The sequence below is a fragment of the Balaenoptera musculus genome, chromosome 4 (genome assembly GCF_009873245.2).
Source record: "Balaenoptera musculus isolate JJ_BM4_2016_0621 chromosome 4, mBalMus1.pri.v3, whole genome shotgun sequence".
Classification (NCBI taxonomy): domain Eukaryota; kingdom Metazoa; phylum Chordata; class Mammalia; order Artiodactyla; family Balaenopteridae; genus Balaenoptera; species Balaenoptera musculus.
In genome coordinates, this window is record NC_045788.1 from 141041396 (window position 1) to 141060147 (window position 18752).

Below are 18752 nucleotides of genomic sequence, written 5' to 3' on the forward strand. Positions count from 1 at the left end.
GTGAGTGTTCAGTGAACATTTCACAGAATAAAAGGTGTCTGAATGTCAGTCACACAGCTGGCTGGTTTCACGTACACCATCTCCCAAGGACATGGAAGGGACACGGTGCCACCGCTCCTCAGAGCCGGCGGTCAGTGGGCAGAATGAGTGGGACACGTGAACACGGGGCAGCCGCCACCCTCCCCTGCCCGTGAGCGGCCCGGCCTGGCCACCCAGGCTCAGGCGTGTGTTCCGTTACCCCAGCTCCCCCTCCGCCTCCAGCCCCCAAACCCACACTAAGTCAGAGCCCCAGCGCGGAGCCCACAGGCCACGCTACCCTGCGGACCTGTTGCTTTGTGGTTTGAAAAAAATCAGGAAATTTCCCGTAAAAACACGGTTTCCGTTTTCTCTTGAAAAGGTCAAAAGATCTGGCAATGCTGCCACGTGCCAGCTGGCTGGGCCGAGTCACAGATGGCCGTCCGCCTGGGCCTTCACTTCTGGCGGCTGCTGTCGCTCCAGGGCCACGCGGCTCACGTGGGCTGCACGTGGCTGAGAACCTGGGCGAGCCGAGTCACGGGAGGTGAGTCTAAGGAGCGAGCAGCCGCACCTCCAGCCGAGACCAGGCGTTTGTGCGCAAAGACCACCGCCATCTCACGTGGTAAGCTGACGTGGCCTGGAGGGCAGCGCCCGGACAGGGTTCCCTGTGCAGGGCTGACGTGGCCCGGGGCTGCTCGGATGGGGAGTGCACTCCGGACGTGTAGGGCCTGCTGAGGAGTGAACCCCCTCTGACGGCCAGCCCGACGCCCCAGACAGATCTGCTCGCTCGGGGCGCCGGCATCCGTGGACCGGGCACGGAGCACACGGCTGTGGCTCGGTCAGTCTCTCAGTGGGAAAGGCTGCAGGGGGACCAGCGCTGACCAGGAAAATAAACCCGGACCTCCCGTCTCCGCCAGAGGCACGTGGCTCGGGGTGCTGGAGATGGAGTGTTCGTGCCGGGGTGGCACTAGTGAAAAATCGTGGCCGAAGAGAGACGAGGCTGAGCTCCTTCCTCCACAGCAAGAGAGCAGATGACCAGAGCAACAAGTGAGGGGACGCCGTGGCTGGGGACACCAAGTACCCACTCGATCTTAACGTTCCCCCTCCCCCGCCACACACAGTGCCTAGAGCTCTGAATCTTCCCCTAAGAAAGGGTGAGCTGTGCCCCGGGCCCCGGCCCGAGCCTGCGTTACCTTGCCGCACACCGGGCATCCCGACGGCTCCTTCCTGTAGCGCACCAGGTTCTCGCCACCGCCGGCCTCCACGTCTTCCCTCTTCACCCGCCGCACTCCTGAAACCCCACGCCCCCCGCCCGAGAGAGTCAGTATACATGAGACCTTCCCACATCAGCCAGGGTCACCTCCAGCTGACGGAGGACAGGGCTGCCCACGGGTGGGACAAAGGAGAGAGCGGGGTCACTCGTCCATGACGCACCAGCGCTCCGACACGGGACGCGGGAGGGAGGGCAGGCGGCCTGCACCGCCGACTCCGGAACCCGGGCCGCACCTGAAACTTGGAAATCCAAGGGCAGCAAGTGTCTTGAGCTTTCCACGCAGAGGAGTCAGAATGAGCTACTGGTAAGGGAGGTATTTGTGCTCAATCTAAAGGCTCAAGGGAAAGGTGGGGTTCTCAAAGGCGTCTGTAAGTAGGAGGGCATTTTTAATAAAAAGATACTAATATTCACCCTTCAAATTAAATCAGCCCAATGAGGATCAAGGTAAAAAGTCAGAAAATAATAAAGTTTCTGTGGTTTTAAGGCATAAGTGTTCATAATTGGGATCGAAACAGACTTAGGAGTTCTCGGGAAACAGGAAATCTATGAATAAAAGAAAGAGAGAAGTTCCTTCTCATGGTCTCTCTCTACACCACTGACCCATCCTTCTGGGACATTCCTGCACAGCTGGGCTCAAGAACGGCCAGCACGGTGGCCTGGAGACAAGTACGTCACTCCCCAAAAAGCTCCCAGCGGCGTAGAGCACACAGGTCTGAACTGGGCGTGGATTACGCTTCCGTATAGAGGGAAAAACCACGGAACGGCCACACAGCATTCGCTCATTCCCGAGGAAAATGATCTGAGTGTGTCAGCTGTAAAATGTTGTAAGATAAAGTTGTAAAATGCAACCCACGTATCTGTCAATCAGGAAACACCTGACTTCCGGCAGTAATGGCGGCACTTATGGGCCCGCCTGGGGCTTTATCATCAGGGTCCGGTTCAACCAGCCCGGCAGGTCGGCACAACGGCCATCCCCACAACACAGGTGAGGAAACCGAGGCCCAGCAGCATGACCAAGGCCACCCAGTCACTAAGCGGACACCAGGCGCTAAGTGCAGCACCGGATCACAGATGGAAGGGGGTGGAGCTTATGAACCCACGTGAAGAAGGGCCAGGTAAAAAGGCAGAGTGCAAAGGTGATGCAGGACGTGACCTGACTCCAGGCTTGTTTTAAAAGCCATGAAGACACGTGTACACGCACGGCTGTGTGCGATGGTCAGACTTCGTGTACAACTTTGTTTTCTGACCTTTTTCCCCCGACAAGCGTACGTTTCATTTACAATTCTTTGTAAAATGATTTTTTTCAAACTTTTATAACAAGGTGCTCTGGTCAGTGAGTGCTGCTTACAGAGGCTGGTCAGCAAGAGGGCAGTGGGTTTTAGGGTAAAACACTAACATGTCAAGATCACTAAAACTAAAATGCTATTTTGAAAGAGGGTCCGTCTGAGCAGGCTCTTGGAGAAAGCCTCCCAGGTAGGGCAGGTGCTCAGGACACACCTGTGGCCCGAGGTCCCCGGTCTCTCTCTTCTCTCAGGGCCCCTGCCTTCCCCTGCACAGCTCAGGGTCTGCCCTGTGGGGTCGCCCGCAACCCCCCCTCATCCCTCATCGTGCTGCCTCCCGCCTCCCCCCCCATTAGCGACCCCACTGAAGTCCACCTTTCTCCTGCGCTGGCCTCTCGTAAACCCACCACACGACAGGCAGCCCCCAGGCACCCCAAGCCCACCGCAAATGGCGAGGGTCATCAGGGGCCCCTGGGGAAACAGAGGAACAAGGGCAAAATCACTCACGGCCCCAAACAGCCTCCGCCTGAAACGTTCCGTTCCACGCACACGGCTGAAAGCACACCACACCCCATGTGAAATTTCATACACTGCTTTTCTCCTACTTTCGTATGGAAAGCATTTTCTCACAATATTAAGTTCTCTGAAAACAAAACGTTTTTGGTGACTGATAAAATTCAGTCCTACAAAGAGTCTGGTTTTCCTAACCTTCCCCGCTGTGGAGCGTCTGGGACATTTCCACCCGTTCCCACTCGCACGTGATGCTCTAATCCCCCATCAGGACCTCTTGATGCCCGAGCCGATCCCCATCAGGTGGCGCCTCGCCAACAGGCACCCACGGAGGCGGGGCCAGCGTGAGCCCCGCCCCCCGCCCCGGCAGGCGCACTCACCTTCCAGGTGCCTCCGCTGGTGGTCCAGCATGACGTCCTTGCGGTAGAACATTTTGCTGCAGACTTCACAGGCAAACTTCTTGTCCCCGTGCTTCTTCTTGTGCTTGGAAAGGTTGCTGTTGGTGGAGAAGAATCTGAAACACATCTCACATTGGAACGTCTTATCATCTGTCGAGGAAGCGGGGAAACACACAGCGACTTTTAGGTACGTGACACCGAGTACAGGCTCAACATCATGGCCGTGGGACCGGCAATGAGGCACAGAAGGAGGGCGGGGCCGGGAAACAGCACCGCCTGAGCTGACGAAGCCCCCCTGCCAAGCCAGGCCTGAGCAGCGTGCAGAGCAAACAGGTAGCTCACCTCCTTCCTCCCTGGTGCCACTGGTCTCCCACAGGATCTGGGGATCCGTGGCTGGACCACAGCTGTCCTGGGCCCTCACCCCCTCACCCAGCCTGACCGCAGCGCCGGCCCCTGCTTCCCCCGGCGTCAGATGAGCGGCATCCTGCCCCGCCCCACCGCTGCCCCGAAGCCCACCCATCACCTGCCCCTCCTCTCCCACGCGCCCTCCACAGGCCCCGCCCCCATCGCACAAAGACATCCCCAGTGTCTCCCACCTGTAAACAAAACCGTCTGGTCCCTAGGTCCCCTTTGGGAGATGTGCACCCACCCCCAGCAAACACCCCCTCCCCACAGTGAAGCCTTCAGAGATACCCACAGCCCGGTGTCCCTCCCCAGTCCCTCCCCAAAGGTGGCCAGACTGCCCCACTAGGGCCTCTGACAGGCCCACCCTGCTCTCTCCCTCCAGGTGCCCAAGGCAGACCCTGGGGTGTCCTGTCCCCTTCCCCCGGCCCGGGGGTCTGCTCCCCATGAGCACAAGCACAGGGGCCATCAGGGCACCTGCCCGGCCCTGGCACCTCTTCAGCTGTCTGCCTGGGCCCCAGCCACCTGGCCTCCGCCCCTGGTTTAGGGGGTCTCGGGGCCTCGCCTAGCACTCTCCTCTCAGCCTTGTCCTCTGCCCTCAACCCCACCACGCCCACCCTGCTCCTGCCAGGACACACAACTGCCCACGGGTCCGTCACCTAAGCCTTAAGTCCCAGATGGCGGCCCTCCTGCAGCGCCGGGAACACCGTCCCCTGTCACCTGAGCGGGTGGGTGTGACAGTGTGCGTCCCCCTCCAGAGCGAGGGCCTGAGGTCACATCGTGTCACCCTCATTTCTGGGCCTTTGGCTACAGCCCACTGAGCACTTCCCTCAGTCAGTAAACGTTTGCTGAACGCGCAGATCCCGGAGGCCGGAGGCAAAGTTTCATTTCCTACAGTGATTCTGATTGCGGTCATCACTCCGCCACACAGCAGACTCCCGTGTCCAGAATCGCAGCCTGGGCGCTGCTGACACGCCGGCCGGGTCACTGCGGGAGGCTGTCCCGTGCCCTGTACGTTGAGCAGCGTCCCCCAGGCAGCTGCTCCAACCAAACTGGCTGCAGACTCTGCCCAGCGTCCCCGGGGACTCAGGCCTCAGCAGTTTAACTTCTGCCAGGCGGACCCCGACGTGCAGCCCAGGTGGAGGCCCTGGGGTATATCCACACAATCCCCTGTACACGCGTGTGTGTGTGTGCAGTACCTGTGCTTATCATGCAGACATTTCCAGGCTTATTTTAGTGGTTACATCATATTCCACCCACTTCATACATCGCAATTTACTTCATCATTTTTGATACTGTGGGTAATTTAATGATCCTTTTCCTACTAGATTTCCTTAGCATGGATCCTTAGGAATGAGACCACCAGAGACAAGGGCGTCTGCCATCCTGCTCTGTGAAGGGCCGTGCCTTACAGGGCTGTTCCATCAGATCACCCGAGACCCCGCCCACCTTTGGCCTGCTAAACCACACAGGTAAGCCTCCCTCCTGGGCAGGTGGCCTCACAAGCCCAGGAACCAGACAGCCATGGAAGGGCCAGCGTGGCCCTTGGACTTTCGCTTCTTCTCTCTAACGGGTCGAGTCCCTCCCAGCGTACGGAGAGGACCCACCTCTAACCATCCCCAGCAGCTCCGGTGTGGCCTTCGCCGGGTGACGGCAGCGGTGGAGCAGCTGTCCGGGCCAGGCTGTCACCACAGTGGCTTTTCCTGCCATGGCGTCCACATGTCACCAGTTCAGGAATCCAGGCAGGTGCTCGACGACAACCTTCTCCCACCCGTAATCCCTGCTGCCCTCGAGGTCTACACTCATGTTTTAACAAAATGCAGCAACTGAGAGCAAACACCTACTATGTGGTGGACAGTCAGGCTCTCAGCATGGCTGTGCCCCACTCTCTGTCTGCCCCCTGCCCGGCCAGTGCCCGCCTCACCTCCACACGCTCACATGAACTGCTCGCCCACTCCCAGCTGGGGGCTGTTCTAATCCTCAGGCCAGAAAGGCTCTGCCTCTCTGCTAGTTCATTAAAGGGAAACACCTGCCCTCCTGATGGCCGTTAACCTGAGGGGCTGGGAGGCGTGTGCCCCAGCCGCTGGTTTCCCTGGTAAACTGATGAGCCAACCTGATGTCAATTTCCCCTATAAGTGGCAGCCTCCTTCTCCCCTGAGGGGGAAGATCTCTGCCTGACGTGTGCTGCCTGCCCTCTGCACGTGGCGGGGTGTGGCTTCAGGACCTTTGTTTCAGACGTGTAAGGTTCCCCCGTCCAATAAACCATTGATGTCTCTGTCGCTGTCTCCGGGCCCTTTCTTTGGTCTCGAGGTTGGGCAGCTCCAAGGCTTGCAGGCCTGGGGATGCAGCCCAACACGTGGGCTCTGGTGAAGGAGGGGGCGCAGGGTCACCCGGGGAGACCCTGTCTTGCCTGAGGGCCTGGACATGGGCCTCTGCTCTTCTCCAGCTCCCTCAGGAAGGTCGGGGGCAGACGAGGGCCATTTAGATAAGCTCCACCTGGCCTCCTCACACCCAGGACAGGCCCTGCTCAGTGAAAGCTTGAGAAAAAGCCCAGCAGACCCATCATTTCAAAGCTCACACAAATCCCTGACTTAATGGTCTACGGAAGACACATTCTCCTAACATGAACACTATAAGAAAGTACAACAGCATGCAAATAATATATTATACAAATGACCTCAGCTCCCAGGTTTATCCTTGGTCTTCCATCCAAAACTTCTGACCTTTGAAATTGGAGAGAAACTGCATTTCAATTCATTGCTGCTCTGTTAACTTCTATATAACGAAGACAGACGAACGTCTGGTTTAACAGAACTTTTTGCTGACATGTAGCAACTGCTGCTTTGACTTAGTACCTTCTGTTTCATTTGTGTCCAGAGAAATAAAGATGAAAAGAAGAGAACTTGTCTGCCTCAACCTCCAGCGGGCCTCAGCAAACACCTGGGCCGGGAAGGGGCATTGCCCTCCGCTCTGACGCCCACCCACTGAGCTCGTGCAGAACCGAGCCTGGCCACACGGAGCGCCATCCTGCCCGGCGACAAGCTCAGCTCGAGGATCCTCTGACTGACATGGCATCAAAAGATTGGTGGATTTCCCCCAGGTTTTGGGAACACCTGGGCTGCAGAATGCAGGTGGCGTAGCACCCGGAAGTGCACCTGGAAGCTTCCAAGGCCACTTCAAGCTGTGACTGACGCTCAGGGCAGCCAGAGCTCAGGTGAGACAAGACTCACCTGCCACTCAGAAAAGCTCCGCCCTGGGAGCGAGGCACTGCGGACGGAGGAAACCACAGTTTCCAACAGGAGCCCTCAAAGCGGAACAAGCAAATGAACCAAACAAAGGGACACGGCAGAGGCTGCAGGAGCGGGTGCCGGCCACGGGCAGGGAGGGGCAGCGGCGGTTTAGGTGACGGGGTAAGGGTGCCCTGAGATGCGGGCTGGCCGGCACCCTAACAAGAACCAGCACAGCGATACAGAGTGACCGGTGACACACAGAGGGCTCGACAGGAAGGGGGTTCGGAACCAAAGGTTAACCTGGCAGGTCTCTAAGCCGACTGCCACTGGTACCCACCCCCCAGGTGTGCGACGATGCCGAGAAGAGGGGGCCGAAAAGACAACAGCGACCCTCCGCCAACCCCATCCTCCCTGGGTGGGGACGCAGCCGCCCGCCTTCCCCAGCAGGGCACAGGGCAAAGAGCCGCGGGGACAGGACACGGGCCTCCCCTGCCGGCCGGGCTCCTGCGCAGCCGTCCCCTGGCCGTCCACGGGGATTTACACATCACATACACTCGCCAGCGGTGCGCTTGGCCAGACACGGGGCCTGAGCCCCTCGGCCAGGCCCAGAGACCCGTCCCAGCCACCGGCTGGTCCAAGCACGCCGGCTTCAGCTGCATGCAAGCAGACGAGGGTCCGTGTCACGAGTGGGGACTGGGGACAGCGGCAGGTTCAGTGGAGGCCGGTGTGTGCGAGGGAGCGGCAAGGCCCTCGCCTGGACCCGGGCGGGGTCCTCGGAGGGAGGAGGGCGGACGGTTGAGGAAGCTCCTGCCGACAGCGAGGCGGAAGCCCACCCCCCAGCCGGGACCCCACCTCTTCAAGGACTTCTCACGGGGTCCCAGAGCAGCCCTACCGCTCACCATCCTCGGCGACCATGAAACCCCCCTGCTTCACTACGGGCTCAACTGTGGGCCATACGTGGCTGCTTCTGAGGAATAACAGGATGTGAAATAAATCCCCTTTTAAAGGGAAAGTTTCGGTCTCTTTAGAGTAAGTAACAGCTGCTTGAAGCACCCCGAACGGAGGGGAACGTTACAGGTGAGGATGCCTGTTAAACCCACCTTCACCCTCTGCCGGAACACCTGGTTCCCACCCCGCCAGGTACCTGCGCCTCAGCGCCGGGCGGGGCCGCTCACCTGTCCGGCAGTTGTGAAACTCCAGCGCACTCTGGATGCGGAAGGTCTTCTCGCAGGTGCCACACCGGTACCTGTACTCGCTGTCGACCTGGTGGGAGGGGGGGACGGGAAGCGGGGGCAGCTGGGACGCACCCCCTCAGGGAGCTGCTCCAGCCACGGGCCCTTCCCCCCGCTACCCTCCTGCCCAGCGTAGAACGTGAACCCTGCCTGGCCGTCCCCCTGCCCCGGAAAGGGAGCCCCGCGTCCAGGTGACCTCGCTGCCCATGTGGGCCTCCCGCTCGGCCCCGAGCCCTGGCGGCACCCAGCCAGGCCCGGACCCACCTCGGCCGCTCCGGCGCCCGCTCCCTCTCCCGTGACTCTTTCGTCAACGTCAACGGTCTGCTTTCCTCCGTCACTAGACAGAGCAGTGGTTCTTCACCCACCTCGTTCCTGCTGTGCTTGTAAGAGACGTGCTGCTTCAGACTCTCCTTGCGGCTGAACAGCTTGGTGCATTCCTCGCATTTAAACAGCTTGTCGCCTAAGGGACGAGCAGTGACAAGCCGCGCGCGCCGCTGCTCCAGGTGCCCTGAGGCCACGTGCCCGCCTGGGACACGCCGCCCAGCTCCCCGCGCCGACGTCCGCGGGGACTCACCGTGGGAGCGCACATGCCTGCTCAGGTTGCTGCTGTTCTGGAAGATCTTGCTGCAGATGCTGCACTGGTAGATCCGCCTGTGCTCTCCCAGCTGCCGGACCAGCTTCCGCCGGATGCCGTGGCGGCTCGAGAGGACCAGGCTCCTCTTGAGGGTGATGCCGCTGCTCTGATGGTGGGGGAACCTGCGGGTGAGACACACACGCTGTGAGACGGGGGAGACGGGGTCGTCGGAGAAGAGAGGTCAAGGTCACAGTCACCTGGGAGCGAGCCCCTGTCAAATCTTCCTAGCCCGGCACGAGAGAGGGGGGCCGTGCTCAGGCGCACCCCTGCAGCTCTGGGGCACCTGGAAGGGACAGACACCCTGAACGTACAGTGGCACCACTTAGCTTTTCCTGTACCGGCCACTCAGCTCCCTGGGCATTAACTCCGGCCACCAGGAAGCCTGGAGCTCAGTTTGTGCGCCGACCAGAGTGACCATAACTGTTCTCTTTTCTGTCACTTGCCTCTACCCTGTTTCATATTTTCCCTGAACCTGATTTTTCAAACTTCTTCTCCCTATTAAATGTGTTTCTGACGGTAAGTTACCGAAACCCTCTGGGCAATAAGACGGAGTATAAATAAGTAGGTCAGGGTCACCATTTCTGACACTGCTCTGCTCTGTTTTCAGTTTTTCCACAGCTTTCCGGACCCTACAGGACCAGGCGCATTTTGACCCCGTGGGAAAAGGGCTGGAAAAAAATACTGCCACCAGCTTATTCAACTTTAGGGCAAAAAACTGCCTAAGAATAATAACTAAAATACAAATATTTTCCTCGTTCATAAAAAGAAGAAACACACAGAGCAAGGTGTTAAATTTACAGAAATTTAAATACAAACTGTTCTATCATAGCAGCATTTGTTCACAGCAGCCAAAAGGCAGAAGCAACACAAGTGTCCTTGATGGAAGAATGGATAAACAAAATGTGGTCCATCCACATGATGGAATGTTATTCTGCCTTAAAATGCAAGGACAGTCCGACACCTGCTACAACACGGATGAACCTCGAGGGCATTACGCTAAGTGAAATAAGCCAGTCACAAAAAGACAAACACCGTGTGAGAACACTTATATGAGGTCCCTAGAGACAAAGGTACCTCCTCTAAGGTCTTCACAGAGACAGAAGGCAGAATGGTGGGTGCCAGGGGCTGGGGAGGGAGTGATGGGAGTCAGTGTTTTTAGTAAGTATGGAGTTTCAGTTTGGGGAAGATGAAAAAGTTCCAGAGATGGATGGAAGGTTGCACTGCAATGTGAATGTATTTAAAACCACCGAATCGTACACTTAAAAACAATTAAGATGGTAAATTTTGTACTATGTGTATTTTACTACAGTAAAAAATATTTTTCAAAATTTTAAGCTATTTTCACAGTGGATGCACTATTAACCCCCCTGGGCTCCAGAGTTCCTGCTGCTTCCCAAGCGCATGCGTTTCCTACAAGAAGTAAACCATCCCCTCTCATCTGCCCTTCCCTCTGGAATGGATTAGCCACCACGGCGCCTTTGCCTGTGAAGCCGGGCCCGCGTGCTGCTCTGGGACATACTTTGGCACTGAGCTGGCGTCGCTGGGGGTGGTGGCCAGCTTCCCCAGAACCAGCTCCATGATCCGCTCGTCCGGCGACGCAGTCACAGGCTCGACCTCGGTCATGATCTCTGCCACTTGCTCTGTGTGGAGGGGACAGGACAGGCCGTGTCATCACCAGGGCCGGGATGGAACGCAACCCAACCAAGATGACAGGCCCAAGGGGCCACAGCCAGGCCAACGTAGCAGACACAGATCACAAGATTGACACAGGGGAAAAAAACAACAAACTAGAAAGAGTGTAGAATCCACACATTTACCTGCAGATTTAGAAAAGCAACATATTATTCTTCACTCAAAACTGGAGTTATAATCTGCGATTAAGTCATGACATTATCTCAATCCCTTCTCATACCACCTAGAACTGAAACACTTTGATGTACAGTGGGACCTTATAACCTAACTAAATCTGTCCTGACAGAGATTTGGAAATATTAATTTTTATAATTACACAAGCCATCTTGAGTATGTTCAAAAGCAGATCATCATTTTGTACAAGAGTCAAATATCAAATAACCACCGTAATAGGGACCCAGGCCTGAACCTCTGGACAAATGAAATATGGGAAGGTTACATGAAAAGATTTAGCCACTTCACCTACTATGATGTCTTCCTAATGCAACTTAGAATTAGTGAAATAATCATTTAATAAGCTTTTCACCTCCTTCTCCTTTTCTCTACTTGTTTATAGAGAAGTAGGGAAACCGTCCAGGGGAAGTTTAAACCACTTCTCCTGAGAATATTATGTGAGGGCTGCTCCTCTGAATTCTCTTTGATTCCAAGAAAGGATAAAAATTTCTTCTCACTCTCGCAGAAGAAATCCTGGGCTACAGCAGACAGCAAAAAGAAAAACTGCCCAGCGATCAGTAAGGAAGGTAGTGAGGGGACGCACTTAGTGTCTGAGCATCATGTCTGGTCCTTACGTGCGAGACCCGCCAGGAATCCTCTGGCACCAGGCACTTCTGGCAGAGGCCACGTGAGGGCTGAGGGGACACGGCCTTGTGGGAATCCCACACCCGAGAATGAGGGCCCAAGGTCCCTCCAAGCTCAACTGAGGCTACCGTATAGTCAGAGAAGGGCTTTAGCCACGGCCTGGGAACCAGCTGCACGCCCGTCCCCAGGGGACGCGGGAGCAGACGGTGGGGCGTCTACGTGATGGACCAACACGGCTCAGCAGCAAAGGAGAAGCAGAGGGACCCCAGTGTGGACGAGTCTCCCCTACACGCCGCGTGGGAGATGCCGGGCACAGAAAGAGTGCCCAGGACGGGAACGCCAGTCCACGCGGAGACAAGCAGGGAAGCGGCTGGGGGGGATGGACGTGTTCTCTGTCCTGATATCCGGCTACACAGGTGGACCCGCTTGTCACAGGTCACAGCCGGCACGCCCTGCCAACGGCACTGCGAGTCACCGTACGCGAAGAGCCGCTTCAGCGGAAGAGGAGGGCTGAGCCTTCGCCTCCGTGTGCGCTCTGGGCCGAGTTTTGCTACCCAGCATGGAGGCAACATGGCCTCAGGTCCCTCGCCATTCCCTTCACTGCTACCCCAGGGCCAGCACCGCATGTGGGCCCCGCCCCCGGGACCAGCCTCACCTGCGGGCTCCTTGCCTTCAACAATAACTAGAGGCTGCTCTGGTTTGGATGCTTTGGGTTTTCTCCCCCTTCGAGGCTTTTTCTTCTGCTCTTTGGCGGCACTGACGCTCTTGGGAACCGCGGGAGGCTCCCCCCGGGGCACGTCTGCTTCCTTCTCTGCAGCCGGGTCCTGCTGGCCGGCTGGGGGGACGCTTTTGGATTGTTCCAAATGGCCCGACAGGTGCTCTGCAGGACAGGGAAGCAAAAGCATAAGGCAGGGCGTCCGCTCCCCACCTCCATTTTGTTTGTTTTTAATCTTATTTGCTAATAGTGTGCCCTCTGCACAGGCAAATAAACTTTATTTCTTCTGCTTTGAAAACGACAGCATTTCCACTGCACCAAACACAACAACCATTTTAAAAAGGCAGTCAGGCGATAGAAGCAGGGCAGTTTGTAAAATCACGCACAGTTTTGTAAAAACTAAAAGCATGGGTACACGTGTATGAGCAAAGGGAAACTGTGGAAGAACACAGCAAAAAGGTAATGTGGGTCTCTCTATGGTGACCTTACAGGCAGTTTTTATATTCTTCTCAAAGCTTATTTAAGCTTTCTAATTTTTCTACAATGAATATATAATACAATTATTTTAAAACGTAGCCTTTGAAGAGGAATACTGATAAATATTCAATTCATAATGAACAAAATTGTCTTTCAAAACACTGCACGAAAGCCAAAAACCTTTATTTTCAATGGAAGAAACCTCAAAGACCTCCCAAGGAAAGACAACTGGGCCACACACAGGAAACAGACAGGGGTGGCCACGCTCCCTGAACGAAGGTGAGCTGGGCTTAGGCTGGCCGGAGGGCAGGGCACCAGCAAGAGGGCAGAGGAGTGACCCATGAGACAGATGGGGACTAGCGCCCTCAAGCGACCACTGGCGCCCGCCTGCACATTCGGCCAAGGACCGATTCTCCCCATCGACAACCTCGACTGGCTCACACAGGCCTCGGTGTGAAGTGGCGGCTATCTCCCCATTTGTTCCACACTCAGGGCCACTGTGCAGGGCGAGAGCCCTCGAGGGGCCAGGGAAGGAAAGGGGTGAGGGAATGAGGGAAGGAAAGTTTTAATGCAAACAACGTTACGTGCTGCGTGTCACGGGAAGGGTTTGGAAGTTTGGCCACGTAGCAGAACAAGCTAACGATGAGGCCACCCGGCTGCAAATGCTTGGGAAGGCTACAAAAATAGAGACTGCCCCCCACACCAAACTAATGCTCTGCTGAGCTTCAGAGAAAGAAAACAAGATCCCTCGCTGCCAGACACGCAGAGAAATTCAAGCTAAAGCACAGATCCCAGGAGGAGGCCTGGGAGACACAGGCTGGGAGCTGAGCTCCTCCCGCAAAGCCAGGGAACTCCCGTGTGTTCTGCCACCATCCCAGAGGGATGGCGAGGAAGTGACAGAGCACGTCGGGGTGAGCGCAGCACGGGACTCGCTGGCGTCTGGCTGGGCAGGCGCCTGCCCCTTACCATTCAGCAGCTGCAGCTCAAGGAAGGCGGCCGAACACACCTTGCACACCCACCGGCTGGGTTCCGCCTCCACTGGCGTGCTGCTCTCTGGGGTGCCTGCAGCTTCAAAAGACAAGAGGGGGAGGTGGTCCAGCAGCTCCTCTCTCTGTGCAGCCCAGCCCAGTGCAGGGCACACCTGCCCTCGTAGGAGGTGACATGACAGCGGTAACAACTGCCACCTCTTGGGAGCGGGTCCAATGCTCCAGGCACCGTTCTCGGAGTCGTACCTACACGGACTCGCTCGTGCCTGTGAACGTCCCCATCTCACAGATGAGGAAGCCGGGCACAGAGCACCGGAACCAGAGCCTGACGCAGGGCTGCCACCCGTCACGGAAAGGTGGCCTCCTCCCAGAAGCCAGTCTGGTGGGGCCAGACACCATCCCCCGTACAACTTCAAGAAAAGAAACAATGCATGCTACGCCCACATCGAATTCCCCAACCTCTCACTGGCTCGTGTGACGAGAAAGGGCGGAACCCCAAACAGCCAGGCCATGTGCCCTGGTGTGGCCACGGCTCCTGCCCAGCGCCGGCCAGCAGAGCTTTCTGCAATGACAGAAATGTTCCGTAACTGCCGGCCAGGGGGGCGGCCACGTGCGCGAGTGCCCCTGAGGAACTGGACTTTCACTTTTATTGAACTTAGGTTGAAACAGCCGCCTGGGGCAGGTGCTTACTGCGGGGGCAGTGCCCCTAGCCCTCCTGGCACCCCCGTGGGAGTCTGGGGGGCGGGGGGAGGTGACCAGGGTCCATGGAACACAGAGGGAGCCCTGGCTGCACACGCTCCTTCTCAAAAAAAACTACCGGTCTTCCCTGGTGGCGCAGCGGTTGAGAATCCGCCTGCCAAGGCAGGGGACACGGGTTCGAGCCCTGGTCTGGGAAGATCCCACATGCCGCAGAGCAGCTGGGCCCGTGAGCCACAATTACTGAGCCTGCGCGTCTGGAGCCTGTGCTCCACAATAAGAGACGCCGCGATAGTGAGAGGCCTGTGCACCGCGATGAAGAGTGGCCTCCACTTGCCGCAGCTAGAGAAAGCCCTCGCACAGAAACGAAGACCCAACACAGCCAAAAACAAATAAATAAATAAATAAAATTAAAAAAAAAAAAAAAAACTACCGATGCTCTTGTGAGACCTCGAAGTTGGGGATGTAATGGCGAAGAACCTTTGTACTCTATTCCAAGTGAATCACTAAAGGGATGCTGCCTATAAGCTTAAATTATACCTAATGCCCCTCACTGGGAACCCTGCCTCCCAGGTAAAGACAGTTAAACTAAAACACCTTTGTTTGGCTCACAGGAAACATCCTGGCCAGGCTCACCTGTGAATGGCTGCAGGAAGGAAGAAATTAACACATCCCCTGACCGGAACCAGGAAATGCCTGATTTTATTCCCTCCCCTTTTAGTATAAAAGCAGCCTGGATTCTAACTCAGATGGTTCTTTGGGACACAAGTCCACCATCTCCTCGGTCTGCTGGCTTTCCAAATAAAGTCGTTATTTCTTGCCCCAACTGGTCTCTCGATTTATTGGCTGCTTGTGCGGTGAGCAGGACGAGCTGACTTGGTAACAGGGACATTCTAAGTGAATGTATGTTCGTGATTTCCCGGCCCGGGAAACTGATTCGCTAAACCCCACGTGGCAGCCTGTCGGGGCTGGACGGGGGCCACCAGCCCTCACCACCACCTCCACTCCTGTCTCTGTGCAGCTTGTGTTGACACGGACGACCCACAGCAACCCTCCGGAGCCACTCACAAAGCAAGACCATCCAGAATAGTGACTGCACACGCATTCAGAACCAGGAAAAGGCACACCTCTGTCTGTGTCAAAAACCAGCGATAAGGTTGCAAAGGATGGAAGAAACAGACGGAGACCAATGCTACAACCGTTCGCATGCATTTTCTGAGTCTCCGTAAGATAACAAGAAGAGAGAAACGTAACTGCAGTATGAAATTTCTGGTTATACCAAGACCAGAGCAGCAAGAGTGAAGAGTGCGCAGCACAGAAGCAGGGTACTGTTGCGGGATGTGCCCTGCGGCCCGGCCGCTGCTCTCCTCTGCACGCATCTCTGGGAATCCACTGAACAGCATCAGGAGGAGATCGGGGACAAATGGAACAAAGGGCCAAACTCCTGTATCTCACTCGCCTTCTCAAACACACATGGTTCTACAGAGGGCAAAGCACTCTTGCACAGGAGAGTTTCAGAGAAGGAGGCTGAGAAGGGGTTCGCTGGCAGTGGATACTCGGGAATAAAGGCAATTTCTTTTAATCTGAGTGAGCTGCTATCTCTCCACCACGAGGTCCCTGCCCAGGAATGGAATTCACATAGGCCTGACCTGTGGCCTGACCTTCGGCAGGAAACCCATCTCTTCGGCCCCGTGTCCTGAACGCTAGGTCAACGGGACTAACTAGAAGAACCAGTCACGACTGCTGTCCTCCCACCGAGGGCAGTACTCTAGTTTCCAAAAATTACCTTTACAAGATAAGACGTTTTAAGAAAAAATGAGCCAGCAATCAGAAGGCAGTTCCTGATCCCAATCACACACACGTCCAACGAAAGAGAAGTGTCTACGCAAAATGAAACAGCAGCTGGCAGTGGAGAGACAGGGAGAAGGCCCACAGCAGGACGGTCAGCAAAACGTGTAATGAAGATCAATCACGTGGTACATCAGCCTGTACAGCAGGACCTCAACAGGCAGAAGTGCACGGCTTTTTAAATGACGGAAAAGAAACGGCAGAACTACAGGGACAGAGGGTAGATGCTGGTCGCCAGGGGACGGAGTACAGAGCTGTACAAGGGAACCTTCTGGGGTGCTGAGAACGCTCTGTATCTTGATTGTGGTGGAGCTCACACAACTGTAGACTTCTGTCCAAACTCTGAACTGTCCACCTAAAATCGCTCTTATTGTTTGTTAACTACACGCCCACAGTGCTGGTTTTTGAAAACTATTAGAAAATGCTAATCAAAAATGCTAAGAGTCGTTAAGATGCTGATGTTATATGTGATTTAAAAGTTCCCCAAATGTTACGAAATGTATTTGTATTTCATTTTTTTCACTAGAAAAGTGATTTTGAAAATCTGATGCTGACAGCCGACTCTGAACCCCACGTATCCGCCCGCTGAGACCACTGGGCTTCCTGGGCCTCCTCCTTCATCTACCAACGGGCCCAGGTGTGTGTAAAGAAAAAAAATCAGCCTTAATGTGAGCTCAAGGAGAACATGTGATTAGAAAAGTAAATCCACTACCAGAAAAAAAAAATACACATTAATTTTTGAAAGGAGTGTGCCAGGTAGAAGGAAACCCACTTCCCTCTGTATTTACAAGTCTACTCTAGGGCTTCCCTGGTGGCGCAGTGGTTGAGAATCTGCCTGCCAATGCAGGGGACATGGGTTCGAGCCCTGGTCTGGGAGGATCCCACATGCCGCGGAGCAACTAGGCCTGTGAGCCACAATTACTGAGCCTGCGCGTCTGGAGCCTGTGCTCCACAACAAGAGAGGCCGCGATAGTGAGAGGCCCACGCACCGCGATGAAGAGTGGCCCCCACTCGCCGCAACTAGAGAAAGCCCTCGCACAGAAACGAAGACCCAACACAACCAAAAATAAATAAATAAATAAATAAATAAATAAATAAATAAATAAATAAATAAAATTAAAAAAAAAAAAAAAAGAAGTCTACTCTGCCAGTCTACAAATTGGCCGATTTCTATGACAAAGATGTTTGAAGCAAATTCAAAAAAGAGAGAGAACTAATGAGCCTTAGCAGTTCCGATGCTCACCTAGAAGGTTTATGAATAATGCAGGGCAGACTGCTCCTTGCCCACAGGCCCCCTCGTGACTCTTCTGGAGCAAACTGGTTCCTAAGGCCCCTTCACCTTGCTCTGACCCACCCCATCGGGCTAAAGGTGCAGCGCTGGCCACAAAGGCCCCGTGTGATCTCACGGGTGCGTCCAGACCAGAGGCGGGACGGGGAGCGGCGTCGTCTCATGACGGGCAGAGGTGAAGCCATCTCCTTACCTGTCAGACCTGGACAATCAGAATCATGCAGCAAACCAGCTTTCCACGGGTTTCTAGGCCTCTCTTCACAGGTCTTATCTGCTCCCGTTACTGAGAAGTGGGCACCCAGGAACCCAGTACTCCCATCGCACGGCTTCCGATGGGTGATGTGTTCAAAACACACACCTGAGACCGCCCTGGGCCCTGGGCACCTGGATGGGTGGGGCTGGAGCAGGGTTCCAAAGCCTCTCTGTGCCAGGAGGGGACGTCAGGGGAGGGGGGAGGGGCCTGGGGAAGGGGCTGGGCAGGAGGCCAGGGTGGTAGGAGACAACGCGGGGGTCCTAGGGTGGCTGCCACGTCCCCAGGTGCAGCAATGGTACTGGCGCCAGCAGCACTGCCAGGGCCAAGCGGTCACTCAGCAGGGGGCTCTCCCAGGAAGAAAAGAAACAAGGAACCCAACTAACCAACTAGTTAACAGTAGTCAGTAACTTCCATCGCATTGCCAAGAAATATGTGCTTGCCATTTGTCCCAAAACAGAAAGTGAAAAAAATCATAAAAGTTATTTCTAAAATTTTAGAGTACCTCAGTTGCTTATTTATTTCCCCAATTCAGAAGCTAGTTTAGGGTGACCACGCTGCTTGCCTGGTGTAATTACTAACAGCGCCCAACGTTCTCAGAAGCCCAGAGGAGGGCTCACAGCTACCCTAGTGTCCCGCTTGAGAACGGTTAGAACGGAATCAGGAGGCAGGGATCGGACAACACGGTCCTGGGCTAATTTCATGAAGATCTAGGCTCTCAAACGCAGCCCCAGATTAAAGAGCCCTCCGGAGGCAAAAAGCCAACAACTGGTACTCTAATAAGGGGAGGTGACCTCTGTGTTGACTTTGACCTTGAGAGCCATGAGGGGCATGTGTGCCACCTCCAGGACACAACTGACAAGGTCAGACTCTACAAACCAAACCCTGACGTGCAGTCTGGGCTGGTCCCGGGACACACACGGGGTAAGGAATCCAGGACATGAGAAAACCAGGTCAGGAAGATCCTGGTGACCCTGGACAGCACCCGGGGAGTTGGCCTCACCTCAGTGCTTGAAAGTGACTCCTGA

General features: G+C 55.6%; 1 protein-coding gene across 3 annotated transcripts in view; it reads right to left on the reverse strand.

Annotated features, from left to right (window-relative positions):
- PRDM15 (PR/SET domain 15) overlaps positions 1-18752 on the reverse strand; it is a 56284-nt gene that overhangs the window by 16480 nt on the left and 21052 nt on the right. For all 3 annotated transcript variants that reach the window (XM_036851763.1, XM_036851764.1, XM_036851765.1), the window contains exons 6-13: positions 13623-13724; positions 12120-12344; positions 10494-10614; positions 8915-9096; positions 8706-8800; positions 8284-8371; positions 3459-3626; positions 1209-1306 (exon numbers count right to left, since the gene is read on the reverse strand). In XM_036851763.1, the coding sequence (XP_036707658.1) occupies positions 1209-1306; positions 3459-3626; positions 8284-8371; positions 8706-8800; positions 8915-9096; positions 10494-10614; positions 12120-12344; positions 13623-13724 (1079 nt within the window). The remainder of the gene's footprint in view (positions 1-1208; positions 1307-3458; positions 3627-8283; positions 8372-8705; positions 8801-8914; positions 9097-10493; positions 10615-12119; positions 12345-13622; positions 13725-18752) is intronic.